This window comes from Apis florea, unplaced genomic scaffold, assembly GCF_048593485.1.
Source record: "Apis florea isolate Af1SG1 unplaced genomic scaffold, ASM4859348v1 contig_3078_pilon, whole genome shotgun sequence".
Lineage (NCBI taxonomy): Eukaryota > Metazoa > Arthropoda > Insecta > Hymenoptera > Apidae > Apis > Apis florea.
The window spans coordinates 2796186-2819378 of record NW_028256702.1 but is presented as its reverse complement, the minus strand read 5'-3'; the positions used below and the strand labels follow the sequence as shown (position 1 = coordinate 2819378).

At 22.0% G+C, this 23193-nt stretch overlaps 1 protein-coding gene and 1 long non-coding RNA gene across 2 annotated transcripts in view; both read left to right on the top strand.

Annotated features, from left to right (window-relative positions):
* The window catches only part of LOC100868349 (uncharacterized), a 34063-nt gene extending 28202 nt beyond the window's left edge, over positions 1–5861 (top strand). Inside the window, exons 6-8 of the mRNA XM_086908425.1 lie at positions 1978–2253; positions 2405–2510; positions 4865–5861. Coding sequence (XP_086764551.1) covers positions 1978–2253; positions 2405–2510; positions 4865–4923 — 441 coding nt within the window. The 3' untranslated portion in view covers positions 4924–5861. The remainder of the gene's footprint in view (positions 1–1977; positions 2254–2404; positions 2511–4864) is intronic.
* A 753-nt stretch (positions 5862–6614) lies between these two features.
* LOC147657581 (uncharacterized) overlaps positions 6615–23193 on the top strand; it is a 39160-nt gene continuing 22581 nt past the window's right edge. Inside the window, exon 1 of the long non-coding RNA XR_015292176.1 lies at positions 6615–6943. This is a non-coding gene — a long non-coding RNA (uncharacterized LOC147657581). The remainder of the gene's footprint in view (positions 6944–23193) is intronic.

The following is a 23193-nucleotide window of genomic DNA, read 5'->3' as shown; positions in this document are numbered from 1 at the left end:
AATAACTTTATATTTATTATTGAGACAAAAATTTTATTTATTAAATTATAAAATTTATAAAATTATACTTATATTTTAAAAAGTTTTGCACAGTTTTGCATTATTATAGATATAAATACATATATTATATTTATAAAATTTCTGTACAAATTCAAATATTTTTATGAATCATATGTATAAAATATAAAAAAAAATATATTATATGATTATCTGGATCTTATATCTTTAGGTAACTGTAAAATGTTAAACTGTAAAAATGTTCTTATAAAATTGAGTTTATCAAGTTTTTTCAAGTTGTTTTTTTTATTGTATTCTTTTCATCAAAATCAAAGAGGATTGTTACAGAAATAAATCAGAAATTGTTTTCTTGAAAAATATTGTTAAATTATTATTTTTAAATAAACTAATTTTATTTATAATAAATAAATTAAATTTTATAATTTTATAATTATAGAAAAAATTGCGTGCTATTAACGGAACGAGAGAAAATTATTCATTAAAAAAATATATTGCATACATATATAAGATATAATGAAAAATCATTAAAAGAAATTCATTAAAAGAAATTCTAAATTAAAACACGATTTTCAATGAAAGGATCAAGTTCAAGTGATCAAAAATTATTAGATTAATTATATTAGATGTTATTGGACATTGAACAGAATAGATCGGAAAAAGAAACATATAATCTTTTTTGCTATATATTCATTAATGATTTATATAATAGCTATAATTTAATGTGCGCGAGCACTTATTGCTTATTGCTGTAAAATTTATGAACAGTTTATTCGGAAAAATTCCTCGTATGAAAACTATTTTCTATTATTATCTATCGTCGATCTCCATTAAGTTTAAATAAAGGATGATGTTATCTGAGAAAACTGCCGTTTTTTTAGAAGAATCATGTTATCGATATTTATAATTATATATTTTTGATATGCTATAGCTCAAACGGAATCCCCGATCCCAAAAATGATATATTTCAGACACGCTTTTCATTTTAGTTTGAGGTTGTTAATCAATCCTTGGTTAGCAACATTTTGATATTCTTTTATAGTGATTACCAACTCAATTAGAGGAATTTTCTTCTAACTTGGAGATATCGCGAGTTTAATATTATTGGTTATTATCGCGTTTCACTGGCAAATCCTCCCAATTGAATTAAAAAGAGATTTTCTGAGGGCACTTGAGCCTCACTTGATGGAGAGTCTAATTAGCATTTATTGTGAATACATTTAGCCGCTAAACACGATAAATAGATATTTTTTTTTATAACAATGGTGTACTCTGACGGTCGAATAAACAAATAATTTTTTTGTAATTTCACATTGTGTTTTGATTATCGAACGCGATCATCTACTGTATTTGTGAGACACCTAGCTCTCATATATATCGCACTTGTAACAGTCCATTTATCGTCAAGAAAATACAAACGGTCACAAGCCCAGTTTTTACACACATAAATATCAGCCAACCAAAATGTACATATATATATGTACATTTAAACTTCCATTTACTACTACAATATTATTCGTGGGCGCAGATACAATAAATAGGAATTTTTTAATAAATAGTGCGATAAATAATACCTAAAAATGGCCTACATATTTATAAAATGTATTCAAGCATTGTAAAGGAGCATATCATTCAATTATTATGTATTAAATATTTTAAAAATTATATATTTAACATTTTATACAGTTATCGTCAAGTTGTGATATTTAACATTATAAATACATGTAGTTAAAATAACATATAAAATTTAATTATAATATCTCGTTTTAATATTTTTTGTTAATAATATACTTCATATTTAATCAAATTATTAAACAAAAAATTGTATTTTTACATTTTATATTTTTATGTTTTTATATAAGTAAGAAATTATATACAAATTCATAATTTGATTAAAAATAATTAAATAGAATATTACAAATATTAACACAAATATAAATTAATATTTAAATTTATTTTTAGATTATTACTGATTATCAAGGATTTTTAAATAAGTTTTATGAACGATCTTCAAGACACATAGAATCTATGAGAAGGAATCAAAATTTTTCTCCTCGATTTCGGAAATCAGATGTGAAAAATATTGAATTAAATACGAAAGCAATATCATATCAGAACATTAAACTGAATACTAACGGTACAATTTTCCGCTATCCAAATCTTACCAAAATTCCAGAAACTGATTTCACTTGTAATGGTAAGAAAGGCATGTTTGCTGATGTTGAAACTAATTGTCAAGTACGTATATATATATATATATATATTAAATACATGTTATATATTTTTCTGCTATTCTTCATTTCAAACATTTTATTTTTATTATATACATTTTATTTTACACTGCATTTTTGCATTAGAATATGAATTATCATATTTTTTAATTTTTTAGGTTTTCCACAATTGTTCTGGTTGGTCTAAAACTTCATCGCTTTGTCCTTCAGGAACAGCATTCAGTAATGCGAAAAAGCGTTGTGAATGGTGGAATACAGTACAGTGTAAATAATCAATTTAATTCTAAAATAATTTAATAATTTTAGAAGAGAATAAATTCATATTTTCATTGAATTTTAGTTCAAATCAATTTGAATTTTATTATTATGATTTTATATAAATTGTATTCGATAGCGTTTCAATTAACTTCTTCAAATCAGATATTTAAATGTTATAATACAAATGTTCCTAAATGTTTATTATGAATACACATTCAATATAAATTTAATTTCGATGTCAATTTTATACAAATTTTTTTTTCAATATTAATCAAATTCGTTTAAGTAACCAATCGTTTAAGTAACCAATTGAAAATATCTTTTTAATTGTTCGGTTGATCAATTAAAAAAATCTGATTTGTGATTAATGATCCTTCATATATATATTAATATATAAACAGTAATTCTAATTATTTATTAGTATATAGAGATTTTCTACGGATTTATTTATTTATTTTTTTTTTTTTGATCAAAATTTACACATGAAGTGTAAAACAATTCAAACATTAGATTCAAACATTAAGATTTTTGGATAACTTATTGAAAAGCTAGATTATCATTAATTTTAATAATATTGAAATATACATGGTTAATTGAGACTTGATTGAGACTTATTTATAATTAGTTTAAGTTTGCATTAAGTGAAGTGAGATGGAAATAAAATATAGATAGATGTCATATTCTGTTTTTTTATGTTTGTTTTGGACTCTAGAAATTCCAAAGATATTTCATGAATATATTAATATTCTATAATGGTTGGATTTTAATTTTAAATTATATGTAAAAATATTTTTTATAGTAAACGAGATGAAATTTTCTTTTTTTTTGCATACTAATATATTTTCATTACAAAAAATAAATATCACGTATGAATTATATCTATAAATCTCATCTTAATTGGTCGATTCAATATATAATATGAAAAATAATTTTGCATATAATTTGAAAATTAAAAACTCTGATCCATAGATATACATTCATAGAAAAATCTTATTCAAAATAATATCTTTAACAATATATTATAAAATTATTGAAATTAATGAGAAATTTTTTTACCAACTAAATATTTAATTATAAAAATTATAAATTCATATCAATTTCATTATAAATTCATTATAAATTGATATAATGAATATACATATATGATTGTTATTGATACATTAAATAATATAACATAATTTATTATATATTTTAGTAAATAGAAATTAATGAATTAAGTTATTCAATTTAATAATTTATACATTATTTCGCTTTTTTAAAAATATAAACATATACAGCAACAAGAACTTAGAATTATTCGAATTGTTTTGAATAAATATTTATATAAAATATTAAACCGAATAAATTTTAATCGAATATTTCACCCTCATAATAATTATTCATTAATTATTTATTCAAATAAATTATTCGATTATTTATGATATTTTATATTTCATATTTTATAATAATTTATCACAATTAATTCGATTTATCATAATAATTCGATATTTATCATAATTAATTTGAATGATGATTCAAATTAATATAAATGAAAAAAATAATAAAAATAATTTTTTATTTTCATTTAATTTTATACGAATGTTTCTGTATGAATATTTTTAAATGATATATATTCATAATTTAATTTTAATTATATTTATTTATTCTAATTTATAATTATATTTTATTTATAATTATAATTTATAATCGGATTCCTTCTAGTTAATATTATATTTGTTTTGTATATTTACTTTTTAATTATATTTTTATACATGTTCCATTTTAATTTTTAAACATAATTATTTTTCAAATTATAGATTATATATCTATATATCTATATATATATTATATCTATATTATATTATCTATATAATATATATATATATTATATATCTATATTATATATAGATTATAGATAAAAAATATTTTAAGTAAAACTTATTAAAACTGGTTTGGAGAGAATTTATAATAATCACAAATAGATTCGAAAATTTGAACATTTTTTTGTTTTAAATGGAATCATATGTATTTTAATATCGATATATTTTGATGTTATCCAAAAAAAAAAAAAAATATAATATATATATATATATATGAAAAAATTACTTAAAAATAATACAACGAAACGATATTCTTTCGTCTCAATAAATATAATAAATACAATAAATTTTACAAAATTTAATTTAATATATTAGGATGTCCCAAAAGTTTCGTTCGCACCACGATAAGAATGGCTTTAACTAGCTATTTTTATATAAACATACAGATTTATTTATTAGCCGTTTATGGCATCGGTTTCAATCGTCCCAGAGCTCTTTTAAAGTACATTTCGTTGATGACGTAATCTCTTTTAAAACTTTTTTATATACTGTTTAATATAGATAGCCAAAGGAAGCACTTGCAACATGTTATGCTTGCTTTAAAAAAGATAATAGTATAAATGATACTGCAGAGGAGATTTGTATCGTTTATAGAAATTATGCTACGATTATTACGACCGTTCGCAATTGGTTTAAGAGATTTAGAGCTGATAATTTTGAAAGATGAAGATCGCAACGGTCGCCCAACAATCACGAATACGGATCTTATCAAAACCATACTCGCTGAAAATCGCTGATATAGCGCGTGAGATAATGAATGCCACTAACATTCCCAGAATAACGGTACATAATCAGGATGGGATATGTTAATGATGGAAAGTTTGGGTTCCATAGCTGACGGAGACCGACCTTACGTCTCTACATGCAATTTGCTTCTCCAGCAACATGAAAGAAATTCTTTCTTAAAGAGACTTGTCACTGGAAATGAGACTTGGATTTTGTATCAACATGTGCATCGAAAACGCACTTGGTCTAAGGACAATAGACCTTCAAGTGTCGCGAAACCTAGATTTCATCTGAAGAAAGTTCTTTTGTCCATTTGGTGGGACTGAAAAAGTGTAGTCTATGACCTCTTTCTTTAAGGTGAAATAAATTTTGCAAAATATTGCAATCATCTTGATAAATTGAAAGCTGCCGCCATACCAGAAAAAGTAGAATTGGCGAACCGATGAAGTATCGTTTTTTATCAACAATGCAAAATCGCATATTGCATTGGCTGTAAGAGAAAAGCTGTTACAGTTTGATTGGGACATTTTACCGCATTCTCCGTACTTCCCAGATCTTGCTCTATCCGACTATTATTTGTTCCTGTCAAAAAAATTTTCTTCATGATAGACAGTTCCAATAAGCGAAATAAAAACTCACTTCGAGGAATATTTTGCAAATAAACCTCAACAATTTTGAAAAGAGGAAATAATGAGGCTTTCTGTGAGATGGAAGAAGATGATAGAACAAAACAGTTTATATATAACGCAATAAATCAACTTTAAATAACAAATATCGTATATTCATTTCGTATCAAAAAAAAAGAATGAAACTTATGAGACACCCTAATATTTCCTATATAATAGAGTAGAAAAACTGTAATAACAATTTTTTAACATACATTTTTTTTTAGAAGTTAAGATCATATATTCCATTTAAAAAGAAAATAAAAATCATATTGATATCTCAGAAATATATCCATTTATTTCTAAAAAAATTTAAAATAGCATATATATAAATATGTTTTTATTTTTTAATAAAATTAATAAGATTGTCAAGATATATTTTTTTTTCTTTTTTTAAGTTACGTGCCTATGCTCAAATTCTCTTTGCTTGATTTGTGATATGATATTGAATTTTAAATAAATACCTTGACCGGAAGTTAGTATAAGTGATGTCATTCTGCATATAGATGTTCTAGAATTATAATTTAAATAAATTTGAATAAATTAGTACAAGAAATAATTTATTTTAACAAATTATTTCAATAAATATAATTATACTATTAACTAATTTTAAATATCGCAATTATATATATATAATCGTTTGTAGTGACATCTAGAATTATATATAAAAACTTGAAAAAAATACTGGAATGTTTTTAGATAAATAAAATATTTTAATCGGCATATGATTTATATATGTTCTTCTATTAAATAAATTAATTTATGTTTATATGTTATTATAAAAAAATTCTAGTGTGCTTTGTTTAATAGATTATTAATTTAAAGTGCTTTCACTATGCATAAAAAAATTGTACATACACGAAGTAAAGTATTTATTTTCTATGTCACGTGTTTTACATAACCTTTGTGTAAGTGCATCAAATTTTAGTATTATATATCGTCTAGTTTTTTTCAAGAATAAAATATTGCTCAATGTAATTACGATTATTAAATTCGATGATAAAAACTATCAGTGAATAAATTTCAAATGTGCTTTAAAAATCTTTTTGAAATTGTAAACGATATTGCAAAATGAAGAATCAACATATACAATCATAAGAAATGGATAAAGGATGACGTCAATATCATATTTCTTTTAATGGATTTTTCATAAATCATCTTTATTAAAAATTACCAATCATCAAAAGAGGTACTAGATATAATTTATGAACAAAAAATTGAACTAAATAATATATAATATATTTTCTTAGTGTAAAATTAATAGAAATTAATTTTATAAGAACTATATTAATAAATTAATAGATTGCATATAACAAAAAGGAATTATTTTGGACATAATATTTACATTTTATTGATTTCATTGTATTTTAGAGATTTGCATAAAGAGATTATAAGTATTATATTCTTCATACATTTTTTCTCTGGATCATTTATTTAATACAAATAATAAACTAAAATATTTCTTGCAAGAACAATTTAAATTAAGCATTATTTAAAATGCTTAAAAATTAATTAATCAAATTTTCTGTCAAATATTTACATACAAAGAACTTAAAATTTAAAATTAAACTAATAATAAAAAAATATAGAAACTAAAAAAAATTAAAAATATTTATAATAATTGGAATCAAATTTAAATTTACAATCACTTTTTTATCTTATTTAATCAAAATGATTTATATGATTTCCATTCTTCATTCTTTTTTTTTTAAATTTTCTTTACTTTTTCGTTCATTTTCAATATTATTGCATATTGTCCTATGTTTATCTTTATTCATATCTTCTCTACTTTTTTCTTAATCTTAATCATTTTTCATAGATTTTTAATTTCTCTATTAGTTATTTCTTTGAGATCATTTTTTTTTCATCCTTCTATTTCTCATTCATTCTCAAAAAATGAAAATTTCTTTTTTTTCTCTCTTTTTTTTCTTTCTTTTCTAAATTTTCTCCTTCATTCTTTTCATTTTTTCCTTCATTCTTTTCATTCTTTTTTTTCAATTGCGCTTTTTTCTTATTTTCTTATTTTTCTTATTTTCGTTATTTCTTAATTTTTCTAATTATTTCTTTTTATATTCAGAAATTCTTGCCACTATTCTTCATATTCTATCTCATTTTCATATATTAATTATTATATTAATATAATTATTAATAATATATTTTATACATTCTTTTTTTTTCATTTCCTCTAAATATCTATTTAAATATTTTGGTATTTCTTTTATTCTTATCATTTTATATCGTTTAATTTCTTTTTTTATATTCTTTTTCCTACATTTCTCTTTCTTTTCTTTTTATTCTTTCTTATCTTCTGTTTCTTATTATTTTTTTCTTTCCAAATTTATTTAAACATTTCATAATCTGTTTTAATATCCTTTTTCTTCTCCAACTTTTTTCTTTTTCCTTTTATTTTTTTTTCTATTTTCTTTTATATATAATATTTATTCTTGTTAATAATTTTCTTTTTTCTGTTTTTAATTTTTAAGTTCTTTTTTAAAGTTTATTTTCTTTCTTGTTTTATTTATTCTTTCTTTTTTTACTAAATATATAATATATATATATATATATATATATATATATATATATATATATAAGGATAAATTTAAAAAAAGGATAAAAAATATATATGTTATTATTTATATTCCATTTTTTAATGTTCATCTCATTTGTATTTCTTGTATTTTTTTTATTTTTTATCTCTTTTTGATTCCCATGTTTCTATATTATAAGTCAACATTGGCTATATCAATTTTTCAATTTTATCAAATAATAAATTAATATTCTTTTGTTGTTGAATATCTTTCTTCTTATATTTCAAATTTTTCCTTTATTATTGTCACTGCTTTTTTCATTCTATTTTTTATTCCATGTATATTTTTTTTATCCTTCTTTTAAGATGTTTTAAGATGTAATCTAAATCTTCCATCCTTTTGTTTCATGATGTTTTATTTTTTCTTTTATTTAAATTTGTTTTTTATTTCTTCAATCTGTTTTTTCTTGCATTTCCATGATGTTTTATTTTTTCTTTTTTTAAAATTTAATAATTTTTTCATATTCAATATTAGATTCTTTTTTTCAATCTTTTTATTATTTTCTTTAAATCTTTTTTCTCTTTACTAATATTATATTATTATACCATATATACCAGATTATATACTCTCTTTTTCCTATTTTCATTTTATCCAATCTCTTTCTACTTACTTTTTTTAGATTTGCTAAACATTAAAGAGGCAGATCCTCATTATTCTTCTTGTTTAAAATTCTTTTTTTTCACTAATTTTCATTTCTTCATAATTTTTTCATTCCTCATTTTCTTAATTTTTTCTATCAATTCCTCACTTCCTCACTATGTTTTTATTACCCATTATCTTTTATAGCTTGTCTATCATATTTAAAATTGTCTTTAAATATTTCATAAAATTTACTTTTATTTTTTTTTTTTTATTTAAAACTTTTTTAAAACTTATCTGTCTATTATTTAATATTTTTTTCTTACATTTTCTTTGATAATTTTCCCATCAGAATATAAATTTTCTTCTCAATGTTTTTTTCTTGTGAAATAATTTTTTTTATAATGTTCATTTTTATCATTCTTTTTTCATATTTATTTATCAACTTTCATATTTTACTTTCATCTTTAATTTTTCTATTTTCTTTATGAAATTTTGTTTTTTTTTTCTTTTATTGTATAAATGTTTATATTTTTTTCTCAATTCTAGATATATATATTTCTAATAATTATTAATGAATTCCTAAAAATAAAAACTGATTTAAGAATTAGAGATTTATTCGATGAGAAATTATTTACAAACTTTTGGTTTTTGATATGGTTTTTTGCTCTTTGAATATTCTGATTCTCGAATAAGATTGAACAATGATCGGATTGAAAAATTTATATTTGTATAAGTATGATACATTTTCTTAATTTTACAATTAGAGTTTGTATTTTTTATTATTAATGAAATAGAATATAATCAAATGTGAAAGTTTATAAATAAGAAAGTATATTTTTCAACATATTATACAATATTACAATATTATTTTATTTTAAATTTAAATGGAAAAGATATAATTTCTTCTAATTTTTCAATTGTTAATTTTGTTCTTCTGACAATATTACAATGTAATCATTTGTATTTATATTAATATATATTCCATAAAATCAAAGAAATAATTTGATTTCAAATTTTAAATTTTAACTAAAAAATCGTTTATTTTTTAACTGTTATGATTTCGCAAAAAAGAATCGATATATGTTGGAATGTTATTAGTGATATACGTCTTTTTATCACAAGATGATGAATTGAAATTCTTTGAGATCTTTATTCTTTTACGCAACATACATTGCTATATGCATTCGACTCGATTATTCACATTCGACGAATTTACGTACGCGCTTACTCATTCTATCTCTCTCATTTTCATACTTACACATAACATGTATTGTGAAGCGGTAAATTCAAATTCATCTCCAATATTTTCTCTCAGTGTATGCTTATCTATTTCTTAATATGGCTTTGTTGAATGGTTTCGTCATTACATCCATGATCATTTCTTCTGATGGTAAGTATTCCAAATCAAAAACTTTATTCTTTATTTTTTAGCTTTTCTTTAATAAAATATCGCAAATCAATAAGTTATATAATATAGATCGAGGAATGCATTATTATTTATGAATTTCGCGCTTTGGTTATTGTTATATAATCTAATTTTGAATTCTATGTTTAGTTCTTCTAGTTAACAAATTTTTCAAAAATATAATTTTTTTCGTTGACTCAAACATCGTCATATATTCTGCAGACGACAATGCAACTTTGCTTTTGGCTTTTCCAAATGACTGTTAAACCACCTAGATTAAAGATATATCTGATGAATAATTTTCTTTCAAGAATATTAGATTCTTAGTCGGCGTCAACGCAACAATATTTAATTTGCTTTTTTTGTACACAAATCCAAAATTTATTGTATTGTTTAAATATCTCACTATATGTTTTGTTAACATTCCCATGTTTTCTGGAAAAACATGAATTGAATTGAGACAAGAATACAGTGTATATTATAGTGTATATTATATCGGGCCTTGTTCCCACGACTAGTGTAAGTACATAAATGAACCAATCAATTCTTTATGTATGTGGATTCAGCTTTTAATTTATTTTTCTATAAGTTATATAATATACTTGGTTCAGCAGATGTTTTATTATTTTTACATCTATTTTTATTTTTTACTTAAATTTTTACTTAAATTGAATCTTTTTATGATTTTATTATTTTTCATTATAGCTTTAAATTTATTAATTACTATGTTTTCTTTATCAATTATTCGAGCTACTGAAGCGAGATTCAATCTCAAATCAAATACATACAGTGCGTTTTCAAATATATTTTTGTGTTCGTCGCTTTCCGTATTTATTTTTAATATCACCGTTTTCCTTTCATATTTGTCGATGCATTACTTATTAAATTTAAATTTTCATATATCTCGCACATATTTGTAAAATCATTTTTGTTATTGCATAAATGTGCCGTACATCCATTGTCCAAGATCCATTTCCCATTATCTATTGTTGGATTATTATTATTAGTATCGTTATTGTTAACGCCAATGAATATAACGCCATAACATCGCCAATGAAAACATAGTATGCATCTTTTTCGTGCATTGTAATATTCGCATTTTGACACTCATTTTTCATAATTGACATCATTCTACACTTTATTGCTATATAGCCTCTTTTTTGACATCTGTAACATTTTAAATTCCATTTTTTATTATTATTCCTTATTATTATTCCACATTGTTCCTTGATTTCCATGTTTCTAATCGATTCTTCCTGTCCTTCATTTGCTTTGATAAAAATAATACAAAACAGATTTGCAATAAAATATTGAATTTGTAGTTTTTCATAAATTAATTAATTAGTCTAGTTAGATGATCTTATCGAATAAATCTCTAGTTTCCGAATCAATTTTTAGTTATTATAAAAAATTTTATTATCAGAAATTTTCTCAACTGACAGTTTGAATGAATTTTTTGTTAAATTTAAATAATCATCGTTAAAAAAAGTATTAACTGAATTTACCTTTCTTTTCATTGCTACTTTTGCTATTTGTTGATGAAAGATTTCAAGGAAACAATGAATTTTCTATTTTTTATATTATATATTATATTTCTTCATTTTTAATGATTCGTTTTATTTAATTAAAAAAATTAATAAAATTTCAACTAATAAAATAACTAATAATATGTATTGTGCAAATTAGCAGCTTGGCGAATTTCAATATTCTTAAATATAGCTTTAATATTTCCTATACTTTTAATATTAGTGCAAGCACTAATAGCAAGATTTAATATACTATTTTGTATTTAAATCAGAAAATCTCTTTTTATCAGAACATATATGTGAAGTTATTAAATACCAAGTGCGAATCTGATTTTCTTTTCCAATATTAATTGCAATATTAATTCCTTTACATTATATACTACAGCAAGCAAATCTCTTTGCTTCTATTATTATAAGTATAATATTATCTATTACTTATCTTATGCAAATGCAAATAAGTATTATTTCTTTTAGCAGTCACTCATTTTGATCATATTTTTGACATTTAAAAAGTTTAAAACATTAACAACTTCTTATTATTATACCTACATTATCTTTATAGTTTTCTTCTGTGATTTAAAATGCTGTTTTCTTTTATGCAGAAATATAGCATTTGACATACTATCTTTCGATTTTTTCTTGAATCTAAATTTTCAAAAATTTTTATCTTAAAAATATTTACACTTGATAAATTATCTCTATATTGCATATTTAAAAATCTGAAAAGTTTATTAAAAGCAGATACGATAATAATTTCTCATTTATTTCAATTTCACATTTATATCCATTTCACATTTAATTTATCAATCGTTTCAAAAAAGTCATTCATTTGTACTCTTATATCTCTTGCATTCTATGAAAAACAAGTCTATAAAATAAAGCAATCTTTCTGGTAGGATTTTTTGATTGATAAATTTCTTCTAACTTTTTTCGTAAAATTCAATATTTTACGAAAGGCTTCGTCATTCTGTACAAGATCTGGTTTCAGACATTTACTAGAGACACATTTCCAATTTTTATTTCTCGTTAACTGTGCTTCTATATGGATTTTCCAAATTTCATAATTATCTTTCGATAATGCCTTGTATTTTGTGTATTCCTGGATGATGAATCCATTCTTTTTATTGTAACGAGCAGTGGCAAAAAAGAAATTTAATCTCACTTTCTTTGAGAGAAAAAAAAAGGATACAAAATCTACATAAGTCCTGGGGTCATAACTTTAGAGCGCACAGGGTATAGGAGATATACATAATATATACGTACAGTTAATTAATTGATGAAAATAACTTTTAATAGAACAAATAATACGAGAGCTTACATACGTTCACATTGCATGAAAAAGAAAAAGGTTAAGTACATATAACAAGGCCATCTAGCTCTGTATATAGCATATGCGGATTACATTAAAGAAAAGAAACATTTTCAATATTTTTTTCATACGGAAATATTGTTATATTTTTCAGAAATTCTATATATGTGAAGTAAAAAAATGATTAAAACATTATTGTTTTGATCTAGTAAGGAAATCAGGATAAAGTATCGTATGATCTAATTATTCTATTAAAATGAAATTTTGCGTGGGGAGGAGAAGGGGGAGATAAAAAGATCTTATATAATTAAAATATCTTATTATAATTAAAATTTTATATTTTAGTTATAAATGTTTATTAGAGATGTTAATAAAAATCTTACATTATTACATTAATTACTATCTATATATATATGTATCAGCAGATCGCAGTTTATTATTTTTATAATTATTTTATTGCAATCAATAGTCACATTAAATATATGTATATATGTTTATAGATGTATATATATAGGATGTCCCATAAGTTTCTTTCGCATCACGCTAAGAATGACTTCAACTGGCTATTTTTATATAAACATGCCAGCTTATTTATTATCCATTTATAGCATCGGTTTCAGCAGTTTATAGCATCGTTTCAAAGCTCTTTTAAAGTATATTTCGTTGGTGACGTAATTTCTTTTAAAATTTTTTTATATACTGTTCAATATGAATAGACAAAGGAAGCATTTGCAGCATGTTATGCTTTCTCGCTTTAAAAAAGATAATAATGTAAATGATACTGCAGAGATTTGTACCGTTTACGGGAATAATGCTACGACTATCACGTTCGCAATTGATTTAAGAAATTTAGAACTGACAATTTCGATTTGAAAGATGAAAACCGCAGCGGCCGTCCAACAATGACGAATACGAACTTTATCAAGGCCATGCTCATTGAAAAGCCGCGATATAGTGGATGCCACTAACACTCCTAGGACAACGGTACATAATCATTTGATCAGGATGGGATATGTTAATCGATAGGAAATTTGAGTTTCATAGCTATTGACGGAGACCGGCCTTATGAATTGCGTTTCTATATGCAATTTGCTTCTCCAACGACATAAAAGAAATTCTTTCTTAAAGAGACTTGTTACTGAAAACAGAGACTTAGATTTTGTATCAAAATGTGCATCGAAAACGCATTTGGTCTAAGGACAATAGATCTTCAAGTGTCGCGAAATCTGGACTTCACTTGAAGAAAGTTCTTTTGTCCATTTGGTAGGACTGAAAAAGTGTAGTCTACTATGACCTCTTTGTTCAAGATGAAATCAATTTTGCAAAATATTGCAATCATCTTGATAAATTGAAATACTCCGCCATACCAGAAATAGAATTGGCGAACCGATGAGGCGTCTTTTTCATCAACAATGTAAAATCGCATATTCCATTGATTGTAGGAAAAAAGTTGTTACAGTTTGATTAGGACGTTCTACTGCATCCTCCGTACTTTTCAAATCTTGTTCTATCCGACTATTATTTGTTCCTGTCAAAAAAATTTGTTTCATGATAGACAGTTCCAATCTGTAAGCGAAATAAAAACGCACCTTGAGAAATATTTTGCAAATAAGCCTCAACAATTTTGGAAAAAGGAATAATGTGGCTTTCTGAGAGATGGAAGAAGATGATAAAGCATTCACCTTCTGCAAATCAATCTTAAACAACAAATATTGTATATTCATTTCGTATCAAAAAAAAAAAAAAAAGAAAGAAAGAAAGAAACTTATGAGACATCCTAATATATACAAGTATATACATAAAAGTTTATAAAAATATAGGATTGAAGAGTAAATTTTAGATATCAAAACGATGAAAAAAAATTCACATATATTCGATAATTTTATTAACTTATAAGCATTTTAATTTTGAAAAACTAAAATAATGGTGGAGAGAAAGTACTCAATTGAATGCGCGTAATATTATATCGTTATGTCGCTTGTGTTTATTAAATTATTCAATAAATAATCGATATCTTAATATTTATATATTATATGTACAAATAATTATTTTTTAATTTTAGTGTAATTTAATATATTTAGTGTAATTAATATATGTAAAGATATATAACTATTCAATGTACATTATCATTTTAAGAAAGAAAAATTTTATTATTTTTAATTGTGCAAATTGAAATTTATATAATTTGTTTTTAAGTTTATCTAAATAAATTACAAAAAATACAATTATGTAATTTGTTTTTAAGGCTTATCTAAACAAATTACAATAAATTCTATAACATTCAGTATTATATGATGTTTTTATTAATCATATGATGTTTTTATTAATATTTGATATTTGATTTAAAGTAATAGTCAAATCATTATATATTGTATTCAATCTTGTTTAAATTCATAGAGACAAAAGATTCTTATAAGGTTTTGGATTGGAAAGATTGAATGTATTTTTTCTGTATAATAAACATTTTTTTGTATAAATGTGTAATAAACATCTCTTTAAGTAATTCTTCCATGTATAAAAAAAATATGTGTCGCACAAATATTTATAAATATCTATAAAATTATATACATACATTATTGAAATTAGAAAAATAAATTTTGTATATTTTGAATCTGATTTTTCTGATGAAAAAGATTGATAAAAAAGATGAAATTTTATAATAATATCATTTAAAATAATTTATATAATACAAAATATAATTTGAATAAATATAATGTAGATCAATAAATTTTCATTAGTCACATTAAATTATGTGACTATTATTATCTCTAACTTATTCACATTTAGTTTTCTTCATTTTTAAGTCATGAAATTGAAGAAAAATAACAGCAGAAATTGAAAAATTGCAATTGATCGATAATCAATCTAAAATACTCTCATTAAATATAAATTTTTTTTATGTCAATATCTTGAATTCACGTAATATATTTATATTACAAAAAAAAAAAGAAAGAAATTCAATTCATTTCCTAAAATTATTCATGATATGATTTACACATTAAAACTTTAAAATATATTATTACTACACTATTTTGGTACTTCCTTTGAAAAATTTTATTTTATAATTTAAGATTTTCTTCTTTTATTTTTTATTTATTATTTTCTTATTTTTTATTTGTAAAAATTAAATAGATATAATATACAATTGAATTTTTCTTTTTATTTCATATTCAACTTTTTTTATCATCATTTTTAATGCAAACAAAAATTATTTAATAGTATTGAATTGATGAAATATTATGAATATGTCAGAATATGTCAGAATATGTTAGAAATCATTATTTCTATTTCTATCATTTCGTGAGATTTTTTGGGGATCTTATAAAAATAAATTTAATATATAATATAAAATATCAATATGCATGTTTATTAATCTATTCATCGTTTGAAAATAATTCTTCACACAAAAACTGTTTTAATTTTAATGACAATTTTATTAATAAATAAACTTATATTATATTAATTTAATTATAATAATAAAAATTAATAAAAGTTAAATGACGAAATAAAATTTAATAAAAAATATAAAAAAAAACAAACAAGACTTATTCTATTATCATTACAAAAATATTTTTTCAATTAATTTGCTATTTTAATAATATAATAATATATATTTTCTAATTATTCACTTATTTATATAATATTTCTTGTAAAAATTAGATTCATGTTCATATTAAAAATTATAATAATTATAATTTTTAAGAATTATTTATAATTATATTTATTTATTTTTTGACATATACAATTGTTTATAGTTAATTATTTATATTAATTATTATTATAATAATTATACTATTATATATAATACTATATTATTATTATATTATACTATATTAGTATTATTATATTAGTATTATACTATAATACTATTATAATAATTATTTAGAATCGTGCATTCACATAGCATATTATTATAAATTATTATTTTTTAAAATTTTAATTAAATGTTAAATTATATTAATAATATTAATGTTGAATTTTAAAAAAATAAATTTTAAAAAAAATAACAAAAAAAAAAAGCAAGATGTACTGACATAATCTTTGTTATTTTTTATAATAAATTTTTTATAATTTTTCACATTTTCGTACATTTTTATCAAAATAAAATATTATTTTATAAATAAAAAATATGTAAATATCTATATAATGTCTATATAATCGGGAAAGTAATAAAAAAAGTACAAATTATTAATAAAAGATATTTATAATTATTATTATAAATATATATTTATTTTAATTATAATTAATTTATTTTCTTTTATTAAATTTTCTTTTATTTAATCTAATTAAGGTTTTTTATTATTATTGTGCTATTTTTTTAGTCTTTATGGTTTTTTTATGTTTATATTTTAATATAACGTATTATATAAGAAATGACGCATGATTAAAATTTAAGAAAAAGCGAATGAAAATTATTATAGAGCAAGAAAGATATACAATTTATTTTTTATTTCGTCGAACAATATTCCGATTGGTTAAAAAATTATGCACGTGATACTTTCATGAAGCATAAAAAATTTTTACCATAAAAAATAATACAGAAAATGAAAAAAAATTCTAGAGAGAGATAAGAAGATTAATCATGTTTCTGCATGTCAAATATTGAAGAAAAATTAACTACATCTCTTTCATTGGCAAAAAGTTTAAGAAGTAATTCTCATGGATTATTCACAGAGAGTGTCATTTTAGATATATAAAGAAACTATAATGAAAATACAATATTTATCAAATGAATATTATTTATGGACGAAATTATATTTATACGCGAGATATTTAATGAATATAGTACATAAACAAATGAAAATTCATACTATATAATAGAAAGAAATTTTCAGAAACAATTTTCGATAAATGTATGGCTGGATGTATTAATGGATTATGATAATAAATTATAATAAATAATAAATAATAAAACACTTTTCTTGCTGGATGATGAAGATTATGCAATATTTTCAAAGAGAAATTGATGTTTCTGCTCACAGAAGTTAATTTGAATGTAATACAGAATTTGTGATTTATGCATATTTGAATACCAACACATTTTTGCAGCAACTTAAGAAGAATCTTCAATGAAAAATTTAAGAATAGATGAATTGGTCGCAGACAACCAATAAAGTGGCCATTATGACTAAATCTGCAGATATAAATCTACTTTTAGATACAGAAATCTAACGGATGAATTCGATGTATAATAGTGATGAAAATGCTCTGCAAATAAAAATAATTGAAAAATGCGAAGATATAAATAATGAAAGATTAATTTTACAAAAAGAATATAATTATGTAATGAAAAATAATATTTTGAAAACTTAGCATAAAATTTAAAAAATAAACATCTTTTAAAAGAAGATAATTTTGGATTTAACAACTTGAACTTTTTGAACTTGAAAAAGTTAGGTAAATTAGTTTATTAAATAATGTGTAAAAAAAAAATCTTGAAAAAATAGTAATAATTGTGAAGAAAAATAGAACATATTTTTTTTTAATTCTTTTATCTCAGTTTTTAATGAAAATTTAAAAATTATGTTTTGTAAATTTATGTCAGTTATATTATGTATTTCCTTGAAATCAGTTATTGCATAAATAAACAATCGAAAAAAATTATCGAAAAATCTTTAAATTTTAGATTAAAAATTATGAAAAATTGTAATTTTCATTATCATTTGTAATTCATAACAATGTTAACCGATTTCGATGAAATTTTTATCATATATGTAATTGACACAAATCTACAAAATGTATTCTTTAAATTTTCATTAAATTTAAAAAGATTTAAATGAAAAAGATTTTTGAAAAAAATATTTTATATGTCATTATATTTTAAAAAGAATATCAAAACCGATTGTGTACAGCTATTTTATTTGATTTCTTATAAAACGAATATATAAAGCGACGAATCTTTTATTATTATTTATGATTTTAAGATTTTTAAGAAGCATTATTCTATCTCTTCGGTAGAAATTCTCGGTTTCCTATTAATAGAATGTTTAGCGAAAGTGTGCTTAGTGTGACTGCCTCTTTAAATATTCAAGAGTTATTACATACTCAAAACTTTAATCATAAGTTCTGTAAATTTCAACATTTTTTATAGTTGTAAATATATATATATAAAAATATTAATAATTGTTAACATATATCTGTAAATATTTGTCATAATTATAATAATAAATAATGTAATCAAAATAAATAATCATAAATATATAAAAAATAAATAAAAATAAATATATAAATGTAACTTTAAATAATTATAGTTATTATAAATAAAAATAATTATCAATCCTTTTGTTTATATTAAATATGTTGTAAAGAAACTCATTCACGATATCGAATTTGTTAAAGATAAAGATTGATTACAGAACCTATATTGTTTGCACATTTTTTATTTTTCTTGATGATTATTATAAGTCTTAAAATCTTGAATCATTTTTTTTAATATTCGATATATAAATTTAAATAAAAAAAAATAAAAAAGGCAATGTGGATAATAACAGGTCCAAGTTGAACCTGTTGATTAATTGTGTATTCCGATTATCAAATCCTGGCAAAGAAACTTCCGCAAAATCAAAATTACTCAAAGTATGCAATAGTCAATCGAAAATATCGAAATTGAATATCTAATTTCTTCTTTTTTAAAACGATAAATATATATTGAATAAATAGATTCTTACGTACATTACATATTAAATTACACTAAAATTTATAAATAATCACTTATGTATTTGAAAGAATATTGAAATTATTATTCTGAATATTAAGACTGTTTATGCAACTGAGATATGATATTGTTATTCGCTCAACTTAGCACTCTCTTTATTCTTTCTCGGCAAATTTATGTTCTTTTTAATGTAAATTTAAAATAATTTATAACTCGTTAATGAAGTTTTATTGAACATATGTATATATAAATTTTTTTTTTAGAATTTATTCCAAAAGTTTTTTTACATTTTTATAACATTTTGTAATATTGCTATATTGTAAATCAGATTTTATTATGACCATAAATAAATATCTTATGAATATAATATAAATTATAAATATTATTTTATATATTATAAATATATAAAAATATAGCTATAAATGCAGTTTTCATCATTAATGCTTATAGCTATTGCTTATATTATATATTTTTTATTCTTAATTATATGTGCAATATTCGACTCGGAAGCAGTAAATGAATTTAAGATTGGAACGAATACAATTGATCAATCTAGATGCCAATTAATTGAGATCGAAACGCAGTCGATTAATTTTCTGCTACTTTTGATAACTATTCTATTCAAAAAATTCATAGAATGATTTTTTTATTCTCATTTCAGCATTTTTTGTGGTTATTTTTTTCAGCGAGGAATACAATTTATAGTCAAATTTATAAATTATAAAATTCAATTTTACGATATAATTATTTATGACAATATTATTAATTATGTAATTTCTTAATTCTAATTAAGTTCTTTTGGCTTTTGGCATAAAAATATCTTTTGTGATCTTTTTAAAGACAACATGTACAATACGAAATTTCATATGAAACTGAGAGAAAAAGAATTGTAGTGGTTGATGTATGAAAGATGATCTAAAAAAAAATGAAGATAATTATAAAGCAAACAATTATTTACAAAAGAACGACATTGAAAACATAAAATATGAAGTGCGAATTTCACAAGAAGATTTCTAACTTTAAACAATGGAAACACTGGAATAGTATATAAGTATATACTTTCAAAAGTGGATTATTTATTAAAAAAGAATATTATTTGGATTTGGAAAAAAAATTAAACCAATAAATTTTGCTGATATAATTCTATGAACTTTTTTAATAGAATAATATTAATAATATAAATCGAAATCATAAAAGATCGATTAAATTTATGCCATTTTATGATAAAAGTAGTTGAAATGTGAAATTAGAATTAATTAGAATTGATATTATAATGAGACTTAAATCTCTGTTGTCTTAATATAATTTGAAAGATTCAGAAATCGAAGATCGATCAAATCCTTCTTTAAGATCAAAGGAATTAAAGAAAAAAAAAAAAAAATAATAATAAAAACTATCAATATCAGGTATCTGCCCTCTTTTTCTGTAACTGAGAAAAGAAGATTATCAAAAAAATATTTATCGGTAAACAGTTAATTTAAAAAACAATAATTCTCGTTTGTTTGGTTCAATAATTATATTGTACGTCACATTAATAAGAATCGGCTTCTAATATTTGCGATGAATATTTCAATTGATAATATATATATATAATTGGTGCTAAACGGTCCCAAAATTGCATCACGAAGTATATGAAATCGAATACTATATCATTTATATTTGTAGGAAAATTTTAATAAATTAGGTTATTTAATTAATGATTTTTTTATAGTATATATATATTATTAGCATTATATATATATGGTAATAATATATATAATGCTTCTTCAAAATCCTAAAAAAATTAAACAGTCTTGTAATTATCTCTTAATCTTGACAAAGTAATCCATCGAAGCATTGTTATTATAGTACAATAAATTTTTAAATAATGCATTATATACAATATGTGTATAATGTAATATATCCATAATATTGACGGTTAATATATTCCAAAAATTCATAGAATGTTCAAGTTTGTTATACATAATATTAAATAATAACAAATAATAATATTAATTTCACTTATTATATATTTTGAATGATGACTATTATAATATATTATATAAACAGAAGAATTATAGATAAAAAATGTTATAAAATCCATATCGGTATTTTGTCATCAGCTATTTAATATATAATATATAATTGAATTAATTAAAACTATTATAATGAAGTTATATTAATAATGTTCGAATTGACAACATTCAATATGTTGATGATGCTAGACAAGCATATTACAAGCATTAACAATATTGAATGTATAGTATCAAAAGATTTTTATTAAAATCTCAGAAATTAATAAATATTAATAAATATGATTTTGAGATTCATTTTGTAAAGATATATATAATAAGTAATTTCTATTCATTTTGACATTAACTTTCTATTAGTTATTAATGTTAGTTATTTAGTAATCACCAACACTTTTAGATTAATTGCAAATTTCTTTCAGAAAGTCTTTTTTTCGACATTTTAATTTTAGTTCAATTATACTGTTAAGGTCGCAAGCTGGTGTAACGATCTTTGAATATTGCACAATGGTGCCTTACTTATATTACTGATCGAAGGACCTACCACTGTAGGAATTTTATAGTCGTTTATCTTATGAGCTCTAAGTGGTGATAGCTTAATTCTTTGAACTCTGATTCTAACTGTGCTTCGAGTAACTGTATCGTCGCCGAGATCTATCTGTCTGTCTTCTCTATGACTCTCTCGACTCCACAGTGTCTTCTCTAAGGCTCTAACTCAACTACTTTAGACAATATATACCATCTAAATCACATAAATATGGAATCAAGTTATTTAAACTTTGTTCCATCGAAAGGTATACATGGTCCGCGAAAATGTATACTGAAAGAGATGCAAGCGGAAAAAGGAAAGTTGGCATAGAAGACGTTTGCATTGAACTTGCAAACAAATTATTAAATGAAGGACAAACTTTATTTGTTGATAACTTTTACACAAGTTATGAATTAGCAATTAAGTTCTTAAATGCTAAAACACATGCTGTTGGAACGGTACGTTCCAACAAAAAATATATGCCAAATTTTGTTATGTTTCACCCACTGAAAAGAGGTGAAATGATAGCACGGGAAGACTCCAATGGTATTGTAGTGCTAAAATGGAGAGATGTTCGCGATGTTAGAATATTATCAACGAAGCATCCACCCATTATGACTATGAGTTCGGACTACTCTACTCATCGCGGTCGTCAAAAAATGAAACCATTGGCAGTAATGGCATATAACTGTGGGAAAATCGGTATTGATAGAAGCGATCAAATGATATCATATGCAACAACGATACGAAAAAGTATTAAATGATATCGTAAATTAGCATTACATTTCCTTTTGGGAATAACTATTGTAAATGCACATATTGTATATCAAAAAATT